Source organism: Myodes glareolus, chromosome 11 (genome assembly GCF_982192425.1).
Source record: "Myodes glareolus chromosome 11, mMyoGla1.1, whole genome shotgun sequence".
In the NCBI taxonomy this organism is placed as follows: Eukaryota; Metazoa; Chordata; class Mammalia; order Rodentia; family Cricetidae; genus Myodes; species Myodes glareolus.
The window spans coordinates 69005913-69018143 of record NC_142036.1 but is presented as its reverse complement, the minus strand read 5'-3'; the positions used below and the strand labels follow the sequence as shown (position 1 = coordinate 69018143).

At 43.2% G+C, this 12231-nt stretch overlaps 1 protein-coding gene across 2 annotated transcripts in view; it reads left to right on the top strand.

Annotated features, from left to right (window-relative positions):
- The window catches only part of Prorp (protein only RNase P catalytic subunit), a 100533-nt gene that overhangs the window by 312 nt on the left and 87990 nt on the right, over nucleotides 1-12231 (top strand). Inside the window, exons 2-5 of one of the 2 annotated variants that reach the window (XM_048415795.3) lie at nucleotides 103-1371; nucleotides 3333-3380; nucleotides 4589-4721; nucleotides 6881-7274. In XM_048415795.3, the coding sequence (XP_048271752.2) occupies nucleotides 395-1371; nucleotides 3333-3380; nucleotides 4589-4721; nucleotides 6881-7222 (1500 nt within the window). In that variant the 5' untranslated portion in view covers nucleotides 103-394 and the 3' untranslated portion in view covers nucleotides 7223-7274. Of the gene's footprint in view, nucleotides 1-102; nucleotides 1372-3332; nucleotides 3381-4588; nucleotides 4722-6880; nucleotides 7275-12231 lie in introns of those variants that run through there. The other variant, XM_048415794.3, reaches the window with a different exon arrangement.

Sequence of the window (12231 nt, the reverse complement as noted above, 5' to 3'; positions counted from 1 at the left end):
TTTATTTCCCTGTTATAGTTTTCCTGGTGTCTTGCCCTTCTTCAGGACCGTTGTGATGCACCTGAGTCAAACTAAGAGGTCCCTCTTGTGATTTTTCCTCAGATTCGAAAAATTGAAATGTAATAGGATTCCCGTGCGGTCTTCTGGATTAGGACTTGCTACTGGTGTTGAAGATCCCTGGATCATTGTTTAATGGAGATAACTCGTATGCTTTCCTTGCCTTTAAATCACTCCTAAAGTACAATCGTGATTTTTTTTGGGGGGGGGGTAAGGGAGAAACACAAGGTCTCCCTTTCAAGAATTGTACATCAACTATCTTCAACCTCCAATCTCGTAGTTTTCCATAGCAGAGCGGAGCTGCTTTATTTTTAAGCCTCACTCAACTCACTGCAGAATGACCTTCTATTTGCCTGGTTTTCGGAGCTTTTCGAAACTTTGGACGAGCACCCCTTCCTTTGAGCTGGGCCTTGCGACCTCTCCTGTCTTTTTCTTTCTCACGGTTACCAGGAACCAGCACCGATGGTTTTCTGTCAAGACCATGCCCCCTCCAAATAGCAAAGCAATGAATTTGCTGCTTGCCAAGGCTAGAACACTCAAGAAAGGAAATGATAGCAATAGGCAAGGTTCTTCTGATCATTATTTTGCTGCCGGGGCAGCTAAGAAGAGGTCACACTTAACGAGCAATCCCCAGCAGAGAGCGCATGCCCCGTCACATGTGAGGAGCACAATCAAACTTCCCACTAAACCCCTGAGTTCCGAAGAGTGGGATAAACTTAAAGAGGAGTTCAACGGGAAGGCCAGTTTTGAAGACTGGGTCATTTCGCAAATGGTGGGCAGCAGTAGCTCTGTAGATGTAGCTAAGTCCCTCCTGGCATGGGTCGCAGCAAGGAACAATGGCATCGTAGGGTATAATTTACTCGTCAAGTATTTGTATCTCTGCGTCTCTCACAAGCAGACATCAGAAGTTATCGACGTCTATGAAATCATGAAAGCCAAGTACAAATGTTTAGAAACTACGGCTAACACCATTCTCATCCGGGGATTGATCCACTCGGACAGGTGGAGGGAGGCCCTGCTGCTGTTAGAAGACATTAAAAAAGTCATGGTCCCTTCGAAAAGGAATTACAATGACTGTATTCAGGGAGCCCTCCTTCATCAGGATGTGGACGTGGCCTGGAGTTTGTATCAGGAATTGTTAGGTCACAATCTCATTCCTCTGCTGGAAACTCTAAAAGCCTTCTTTGATTTTGGCAAAGACATAAATGATGATCACTATTCGGACAAACTACTGAACATTCTTTTGTACCTAAGGAATAATCAGCTGTATCCTGGAGAGTCATTTGCACACAGTATAAAAACATGGTTTGAAAGGTAATTTTGATGTTGCATATGTGTTGTCTCTTGGTACCTGTATTTTAAAAGTGGACCCCTTTTTGTGTTGTTTATTAGTTGCCAAGACTCATTTATTCAGATTGTGCTTTCTACCATCTTGAGGTAAGAACTATTCTACTTTTAAAGGAAAATATTCTCTCACAAAAAGTAGTAGGAGTAATTTGTGTTAATCCCTACTCATCACATAAGAGGAAATTATACAGCATCTTTTGTTTTTATATAATAGATTTCTTCCTTTTAAAACTATGATTCATCTTATTTTCTGAGACATGTAACATGAATAATTATGTTATAGCAAGAAATTAGTGCAAGAAACGGGTTTAGGTGAGTGTGGGGGGTTGTGCACACGTGTATGTGGATGCATATTCGCGTGTGAAGAGCAGAGTTTGACTCTGGGTATCTTTTATCAAAGTCCACCTTCCTTTTGAGACAGTCTCTAGCTGAACCTAGAGCTTAACATTTCGTCTGAGATCTACCTGTCTCCACTCCCGTGTTGCTGGGGTTACAACTACAGGCTCCATGCCAGGCTTGTACATGGGTTCCAGGGATCCGAACTCAGGTCTAACTTGTGTAACAAACGCTTTACCCAATGATCATATTTTCAAAAGTCGTGACATAAATAATGTGTTTACAGTTATTCTCTTATCCCTGGGTCTCATCACTTAGGATGCTTGGAGTGGACGGGGCAGTTCCTGATCAGTCCTGGGACTCAGTGGAAAACCATCCCCCATTTGATTTTGCATCTTTCCTTGTCTGGCTGTCCTCCAAGCTCTCCTTTGCTTTGACTCATGCCGTCAACCGCATAACTCTTCATTGCTTCTGTCTTTGTTCTCCTTTCTTCACCGTTAACTTACTTCAGGCCGTTTCCTAAAAGCTTGCTCCTTCTTTTTTCTCTTTGTATTATATATCATGTTTGCAGAACTTTTAGGTAGGAATCATGTCTGATGATCATCTTAACAAATTTATTGAGCATCCAAAGAAGAGGAGCGAGAGTGAGAAAATCTGAGAGCTTAGGGTTTATTCTGTTTTCAAGAATGCTGGTTTCGAAGTAGAGTTTTAAAAAAACAAGTATTTTTAAAATAGAGTTTTAAAAGAACAAGGAGAAGGTCTGATGGGAGAGGAATTAAGATTGAAAATAGGGACATTTGTTTGAGTGCAATGTTAGATTTGGGTAAGAGGTTGTGAGGTCTGAATTACTTGGTGAAGGAAAGAAGGCAATAGGGTCAAGAGTCAATAGGAAGTAAGGATATGGTGACTGAGAATAAATCAATAAATAATTTTTGAATGGCTCCAATTACACTAAAACTCCGTGTATTTCCTGCATAGTATCTATTAGGATGGCATTCTCGGCCTCATTAGGAATTGCCGTTCCTGGCAGTGGTCTACAGGCAGCAGCAGCACAAGCGAACAGAGAAATTACGCCAAGCAGGCGCCATGTCTAGCAGCTTTATGAAGATGGTTAGAGCTGAGTGGTATTTAAATAGTATCTCTAGTTTTTGCACACTTCTAGTGAAGGTAGATTTAGGCTTGAATTTTGCTGTTGTTGTTAAGTTTGAAACACGGTCTCTGTGTAGCCCTGGCTATTCTGGAACTCTTTGTGTAGACCAGGCTGGTCTTGAACTCACAGAGGTCTGCTTGCCTCTGACCCCCAGTGCTAGAAATAAAGGCCTGCACCATCATGCCTACCCTTAGACAAGACTGGAGGAAGAGGAGGGTTACGTCAGGAGGTGAACCGAAAGGATACTGTAGGATACAGTAGAATGTTGTCTGGTCCTTAACCTCAACCACACCCTAGCAGTCGTTGTGAAAGCCATCCAAAGAAAGTATTCCGAACGAACATTTCAGATCTCTTCCTACAGAATGTCTAAATACAGCGATTGTCTTTAGACTCAGTAGGAGTTTTTAACATTCTGATAATCTGGTTTTGTAATCTTTTGTAGCATTCCTGGAAGACAATGGGAAGGACAATTCACTACAGTCCAGAGAAGGTAAAGACCCTTATTTGTCTTCAATTTGTTTGATTCCGATGTAGTAAGTTCTGATGGTATTGGCTTAAAAATAGGAAGCTCTCAGTTGGGCAGTGGTGGCGCACGCCTTTAATCCCAGCACATAGGAGGCAGAGGCAGGTGGATCTCTGTGACTTCGAGGCCTGCCTGGTCTACAAAGTAAGTTCCAGGATAGCTAGGACTGTTACACGGAGAAATCCTTTCTCAAAACACCAGAAAAAAAAGAAAAAGTAGGAAGGTCTGGAGATGGCTCAGTGGTTAAGAGCTGCTCTTGTTCTTCCGTAGGATCTGGCTCCGTTCCCAGCACCCACATCTGGTGGCTCACAGCTGCCTGTAATTCTAATTCCAGGGGATCCTCTGCTCTCATCTGACCTCTGCCTGCATCCGCGCTCACTTGCACATACACACACACACACACACACACACACACACACACAAATACATAATTAAAAGTAAATCTTTGGGACGGGGAAGCTTCTGATAATTAAAAAAATGTTTAAGAACATCTTAGGGGTAGAATACTTAAGAATTTATAATTAAAGATCCTGAGGGGAGAAAAATCTCTGTTGTTGTTTAGAGAGTCTTGATCTGTAGCCCAGGCTGACTTCAAGCATAAAATAATCCTGCTGCCATAACCTTCCGTGTGTTGGGATTACAGGCATGTAGACAGATTTTGGAGTACTCAAAGTGTTTGTCCCATTGATACCGTGAACTTATGTTAAACCTTAGTGATGTTTGCCCCTAGAAGGCTGACCCAGCTGTATTTTAGAAATGACTTTAAAAGTTTCACCTAGCTCTTTCTGCCGTCTCTCTCTGTCACCATAATGGTGTGTGTTAATGTCTTGCTGGTGCCCTCTGCCTCTCAAGTGCTAGAATTACAGATGTGTCTCATGACTGCCCAAGCCCCCATGATTCTTCTAAGAGTGTAAAGCATACATATACCTAAAATATGTTTGTAGAATTTTTTTTTTTCATCTAGGTGCCAAGTGATCTTCTTTTCTGGATTTTCTGGCATACTGATAGATATTTTGAGGTTTACAGAAAAGGAAAAAAAAATCAAACAAATGTGATGATCACAAAGGTTTTAATTTTCTTGTCTTTCATTTCTGTTTCCTTGTGCTTTGGAATTATTAATTTTAGAAAAAATTATTTTCTAAGACATTATTTAATATAAAACGTTGCAATTGCAGTGGCCACTGTTCAAGCTGTGGGAGAGCCTTAGAGTCCATTCATCTGAGTCCAGAAGAATATGAATTTCTCAAGGGAAAAATCATGAGGGATGTGATAGATGGTGGTGACCAGTATAAAAAGACAACACCTCAGGTGAGTCTGACAGGCTTTATTGTATTCTTAGATTGCTTGTCTAGAGCAGAGGGCAACAACTTTTCTCTTGTAAAGGCCAAATGGCGAGTATTGTGGGCTTTGTGAGCCATACAGTCTCTGCTGCAATGTTTTGGTTTTGTTATAATTAAAACAACAATGGATAACATATAAATGAATGATTGTAACTGTTCCGTTACAGGAATAGGAAGATGGTTCAGCGGGTGAAGGGCCCGCTATGTCAGCTCAAGGGCCTGAGTGTAGATACCTAACCTTCATGTAAAGCTAGACATGGTGGCCTGTGCCGGGGGAGGGCATGGAGACAGGTGGATTCTGAGGCCTTGCCCATCAGTTGGTCTAGCTGAAACAGTGAGTTCTGGGTGAGATGTCCTGTCTCCAGATACAGAGTGCAGGGTTGGAGAGATGGCTCAACGGTGAAGAACACTGATTGCTCCCCCGTGAAGAACGCTGATTGCTCCCCCGCCATCCCCAGGTCCCGAGTTCAATTCCTAGCACGCACATGATGTGTCATAACCATCTGTAATGGGATCTGATGCCCAGAAAGACAGAACACTCATATATTTAAGAGAGAAACCCTGTCTCAAAAAAGCAAAACAAAACGAAAGGTATATAGTGGAGTGTGATGAAGGAAGTCCACCTTCCACCTCTCCATGTGTTTGCGTGGGCATGCCCACACCCACACACGCTTGTACATGCATACACACCCATCCTGCCCCTGCAAAACCAAAAAAATCTGTTCATTGAAAACAAGTAATAGGCTGAATTTAGCTGGTGGTCACAATTGCCAGTCTTCACAGACTAATTTAGAGGGTTTTGTTTGTTTGAACAGGGCTTCTTTGTGTAGCCTTAGCTGTTCCAGAACTCGCTCTGTAGGCCAGACTGGCCTCAAACTCAGAGAGCCTCTGTCTCCCGAGTGCTAGGATTAAAGGCATGTGCCACCACCACTACCTGGATAATTTAGAGTTTTGTAGAATAATTGGGTATATTACAATTCATTGAAACAGTCTTAATATCTAATCATAATTTCAGTGCTCAAATGGGTGGGTACTTATTTTTTTTTCTTCTGAGTGCTTCCAGGAAACTATTTCAGCAAATTCTTTTTTTGTTTTGTTTTGTTTAGAGATAGGGTCTCACTGTGTTGCTCTGGCTGTCGTGCAACTTGTTTTGTAGATCAGGCTGGTCTTGAACTCACAGAGATCTGCCTGCCTCTGCCTCCTGAGTGCTGGGATTAAAGGTGTGCCACTACTATCTGGCTCAAAAGTATTCTTGTGTAAAGACCTTAATCTCGTAATAAAGTAAAACTTTGGGTACCATAATAGCACCTCAATGGGTGCAGTGACAGGCCTTTAATTCCAGCACTTAGGATGGAGAGGCAGATGGATCTCTGAGTTTGAGGCCAGCCTGGTGCATAAGGGAGATTCAGGACAGCCAGGTATTTCACTGCATAGTAAAATCCTGTTTCCGAAAAGTTTTTTGTCTGTTGTCTCTATATAAATGTACTTTATATTTTATATTTATGTAAATATGTATTTATATTTTATCCCTTATCAGAATAATTAGATATTTTAGGCCTATTTATTTTATTTTATACATGTGACTGTTTTGCTTATATGTGTGTGTGTATACACACACACACACACACACACACCATATGTGTGCCTGGTGTCCATGGAAGACAGAAAAAGGCATAAAACCCTGGAGTTGGAGTTACAGGTGGTTGTAAGTCACTATGTGTATAGTGATATTTTATTCGTGTTTCAATAAATAAAGCTTGCCTGAAGAGCAGAGTACAGAGCTAAGCCACTAGAGGCCAGGAAGTGCTGGCACACACCCTTAATCCCAGGACTCGAGACCACGCTGGGCTACGGGAGATTGAATCTGTCTAAAAAGGAAATAGAACTCATACAGTGGTGCTCCCAGCACTTGGGAGTCACGGACCTTTAGTCCCAGCACTAGGGAGGTGGAGACAGGAGTGATATGGTTGGGTGTAGAGAGATATATAAGGCTGGAGGAGACAGGAGCTCAGTGTAGTCTGTGGTTTGGTGGAGGTCATTGCAGTCTGCAGTCATGTTGTTTGTCTGAGCCTTGGTAGAGGTAAGAACTCTCCAGTGGCTTGGCTGCTTTGCTTTTCTGATCTTCAGCTCGAACCCCAATACATGTTCTACAATGCGGGTGCTGGAAACAGAACCTGGATCCTCTGCAAGAATAAGTGCTTTCACCTTCTGAGCCGTCTCTCCAGTGATTCCCATTTTCTCCCCCTTCAATTCCTCCAGTGCCCCCCTCAACTTTATGACCTCATCATCTTTAGTTATTGTTATTGTGGGATCTCAGTTCAGTTCCCTGTACCCATATGGTGGCTTCCAGCGGCCCATAACTTGTGTTCCTGGTGCCCTCTTCTGGCCTCTACCAGTACCTGGTACACAGAGAACATACACACACGTAGACAAGACACTCATACACATAAAAGTGTATTTTTTAAATGATTATTGTTACATATCTGTACATTTGTATGTATAAATAAACCTACTGAGTCTATTCCGTGTTGCTCATCTATGTGACCACTTACGACTGGGTAACCTATAGTCTAGATGATTAATTTCATGCAGGGTTTCTCAAATTTTGTACCTGTGACTCATCAGAAGATCTTAAAATACAAATTCTAAATGAGCTCTTGGGAATGAGACCTAAGATTGGCCTTTGGTAGTAAGACTGTAGGCTGTTGGTTTTGGTTTCTTTAGTTTGGGGCAAATGTCTTTGAATGCTCCGTGCCGTGTGCCTCTCGGTGTAACACACAACTGTCACTGTTGCTGATGCTCATTTGGGGGAGCGGTTTGTTTTTGTGACACTGGGGTTAGAAACAAGGTCTCATGCACATGTTGTAGGCAAACACTCTACCACCAAGCTCCGACTCCAGTCTCTGCTGCTGTTTGATCCCTTGATCAAGAGAGCGATTGCCAGAACTCTCTGTTTTAGAGACGCATTTCCCCCTTATGGTTACTAAACCGTCTGTGAAGTAACAGCCAAGGCCATGCTGACACCATGGCACGGTTCACCTTTTACTCAGTGTTTTTAGCGTTGTTAAAACAACCCCTGCTTTCTGGAAGGGCAAAGATTGCCTTTGTCATTATCCAGTTCTTTCCCAGTAACTGGCGTTATAGTGTATGAACTATTTCTCCTTTATGTATTTTTTAGTCATTGGTGTAGACATGAGGATCTTCAGTGCTCTCTCTGCTTGGTCGGATCCATTGCCGTCATTTCTGTTGATGTCCCTAATTGGCTAGTGGGGGCCCCTTCCAATCAGTCCCCGTCTCTTGATACCTGTCCATCCCTATCCCAGGCACTCACCCCAAGGTGCTTCTACGCCAGTTCTGGAGCTCCCCCAATCGGATTCTTTTGTTTGCCACGACCAGTGGCTCTGCATTGCTGGAATTCATCTTAAATACTTATTCTGAACGAATAGAAGGAAGAGTTGCTCGTTTTTCTCTGCTGCTTTCAACTCAGATGACGTCTTCCCTTGAATCCTGTTAGTTCCGGATTCTAGACATTGCTTCAGATAGCAGGGGAGTCTGATGCGTTTAATCAGGCCAACTCACAGAGCTGCTGTTTGCATGTACAGAGGTTTGGAATACCATTTTCTCCTTGGCTCTGTACTGGGCGTCTTTCCTCTCCTTGTCCCTAATTCTTGGAGAAAAAAAAAGCTTAAGCTATTAAGAAGTAATCGCTACCATACATATCTAATAATTTGTGTCAATAGAATAAAACAACAACACAGCTCTCATTTAAGGGGAGTGTAGTTTACTCTGGAGTCAGTTAAGAATGACCTTGGCCCGAGAATGTAGAGTTACCCCAAATTCCATGTTCCAATGTGATAATAGTTTCATTAAATTTTTATAGAAATAAAAGGAGTCATAAATCAAGACACTTTAAAAATATCTCAGTGGAAATATCCCTCGGCAGGTTATAATGAAGTGAGGAGGTCTCTGTTACAGGCCTCAGATGCCCTGATGATACTCTAAGCCTTTGGGCTGGTGGAAGCTAAGTGTTTTTTCTAAAAGTATTTACCTAATGGCACACAGAGGTGGGCAATAAGTGGCTGTTTTGAGGGGTAAGATAGCCCACGATAATTCAGCTCTGGACCATCAACTTTTCAACTTTCCATAGTCATTAGTTTTCTAGTCAGTCGGTGAGCTTTTTAGACTGTTGAATGTAGGTGCAACTTTTTCCCGGGAACTTTACTTAACTTCATGTATGCCAAGCACCTCTCAGCCTGTTACAGTCACAAAATCATGAAAATGTCCCAAGGATACCAGCATTTCAAAGTCAGGAAGCTCAGAATAAGAAGTGCAGTTCTGGTTAGTGCGGTGGGTGCATGGCTGTATTGATTTGGGATTTAATTTCTGCAGGCTAAGTGAAGCAGGAGTGGGTGTAGAGTGTTTCTGCTGAACAGGAGTGAAACCAGCTCACTCTAGCCTAGAGGGAGGGATTAAAGACGACGGGTGAGTTAGCTGGGTAGATGGCAAAGAACTCAGTGCTTTTGTTCAGACATCGACTTTCTCTGAAGTGCAGGAACGAATGTTCATTTAAAGGAAAGAAAAATGATGGTAGCGTTAGGGAATTTGAAGAGTTCAAGTCTTGGAAGTTCGAATTATTTGTGAAGCAACGAATCAACGTGTTACTCTGGTGCCCCAGTTGAAGCTGGAGGGTGTTTTACTTCTTGGCATCGATCTGTTACAGTGAGTCATTTGTAGTCATAGGAACAGAAGAGAGATGAATTTGATGATCTGAGATTTTGCTAGTCTGGTACAGTGAAGGGAAATGGGAAAATAAGAGTTGAGCGTATAGGTGAAAGGCCGACTCGGTGGTGGACAAGACCACGTTTAATAAGGAAGGAAATGAAGGTGGGTGGGAGCTCGTGGATTTGGCAGCAATAGAGGTAAGAGTGGAGCGGGAGCTCCTTGAAGTTGAAGAGCGAGCTTAAAGGGCATAGGGTGTCAGATTTCCCTCAGCGTTGCCTTGACTTCCTTTCAGAGTGTGTGGAATGTGGATGCTGGCAGAAGCCAGGTGGAGTTAAACAGATGAAACCTGAAATGCCAGCCGCTCTTACACAGACATGTTGAGAGTGTCCTTGGATAAGATTTATTTCCATTTTATTTACTTCTTTTTTAGTTCTAGGAAGCAAACCCTGTGCCTTCTCCATGTCTGTCAAGTATGCTACCATTGAGCTATGTTGCTAGCCCTATATGATAGTCCAAATCTCTCCTTCCCTCTATCTGCCTCCCCTGTCTTTAACGTCAGTCTCTCTCTCTCTCTCTCTCTCTCTCTCTCTCTCTAAGACAGAACTTCTACTAGGTGTGGTGGCACATGCTTTAAATCCTAGCACTCAGGAGAAAGAGGCAGGTGAATCTCTGAGCCCCAGGTCTGCAGAGTTCCAGGACAGCCAGGGCTACACAGGGGAACACTAATCTCAAGAAAAGCAAGCAAACAAAAAGACTGTGTAGTCTGTTGACCTCTGTAGTCCTCTGTAGTCCTCTGTAGTCACTGTGTAGTCACTGTGTAGTCCTCTGTAGTCACTGTGTAGTCCTCTGTAGTCACTGTGTAGTCACTGTGTAGTCCTCTGTAGTCACTGTGTAGTCCTGTGTAGTCCTGTATAGTCATTGTGTAGTCACTGTGTAGTCACTGTGTAGTCCTGTGTAGTCACTGTGTAGTCCTGTGTAGTCCTGTATAGTCACTGTGTAGTCACTGTGTAGTCCTGTGTAGTCCTGTGTAGTCACTGTGTAGTCCTGTGTAGTCACTGTATAGTCACTGTATAGACCTGTGTAGTCACTGTGTAGTCCTGTATAGTCACTGTGTAGTCACTGTGTAGTCCTGTGTAGTCACTGTGTAGTCCTGTGTAGTCACTGTATAGACCTGTGTAGTCACTGTGTAGTCCTGTGTAGTCACTGTGTAGTCACTGTGTAGTCACTGTGTAGTCCTGTGTAGTCACTGTGTAGTCCTGTGTAGTCACTGTATAGACCTGTGTAGTCACTGTGTAGTCCTGTGTAGTCACTGTGTAGTCCTGTGTAATCACTGTGTAGTCCTGTGTAGTCACTGTGTAGTCCTGTGTAGTCCTCTGTAGTCACTGTGTAGTCCTGTATAGTCACTATGTAGTCACTGTGTAGTCCTGTGTAGTCACTGTGTAGTCCTGTGTAGTCACTGTGTAGTCCTGTGTAGTCACTGTGTAGTCACTGTGTAGACAATGAACTCGGATCCTGACATTTTGCCACCCTCAGTACAGGTAAGCAGCCATTATCATCATTACCTAAGTCTTGACTGTCATTAAGACTGATGGAGAAGTGAATTGACTATATGACAGGCCCAGAGACACCCCAAGTTTCTCTCACAGTGCTGACATTCTGCTCAGCCCACCATCCTTATCAGGCACCTTCTCCTGTATTCTCCAAACCTTCCTGATTTGCCCGACACTGGCTTTAGTTTGTCACCCAGGCTTCTCTACAGCCACTCCAAGAAGGGAGTGAGACTTTCGCTTCCTGGCCCCCTCCTTACATCTGAGTTTTACATAACTCCTCCTGTTCCAGTCCTTCTCCAGGCGTCCTCCCAAGGAGCCAGGGCGTTGCTCTTGGCTGGTCCCTCTTGTTACCTGCAAAGATCCTTGCAGGCCACCATCGAGTCACAGTACAGTATGAGCTAACACAACTCCATGGTTCCTCCAGGCTCAGGGAATTCTTTCAGCATTCTATATTTATATGTAGTTTTCTTTTCATAGCAACAAGTTTCACAGAGGCATTTTGCTTAATATAAACATTTATATTTTGTTTTACTTGCTTTGCCATGACCTTGCCCCTTCCTCTTGCTGCTTTGCTTACAGTTTTAGGGAAACATTCTGTTATATTTTTCTTTTCTAAATGTTAAAAAATTTATTTTATTATTCTATGCATATGGGTGTTTTGCCTTCATATATGTCTGTGAAATACCCTTGAAGGTCATAAAAGGGCATCAGCTCATCCGGGACTGAAGTTACAGATGGTTGAGAGTCACCATGGTGGTGACTGGGGATTGAACTCAGGTCCCTGAAAAAGCAGCCAATGCTCTTAACCACTCCAGCCCCTTCTTTTCTAAATCTTCTTTTCCTCTCTGTTTGTGTGGGGGGAAAGGTGGTGGTGGGGATGTGTGTGAGGGTGTGTGTGCACATGTACATGTGAGTGTAATACCTCTAGAGGCCAGCAGGGGCATCGGATGCCCTGTGGCTATCAGGGGGTTATCAGCTGCTCAACACTAGTCCTGGGCTCTAATACCCTGCAAGAGCAGCAAATATTCTTCACTCCTGAGACATCTGTCCAGACCAGTCATTGCTTTTTCTTGTTCTCCGTTTTTCGTCCATTAGACCTCTTCCTCTCCTGTCCTACTTCCTTTTCTACTCTCAGTTCTTCACACACACACACACACACACACACACACACACACACACACACACACACGTTAGAAGAAGAGTTGC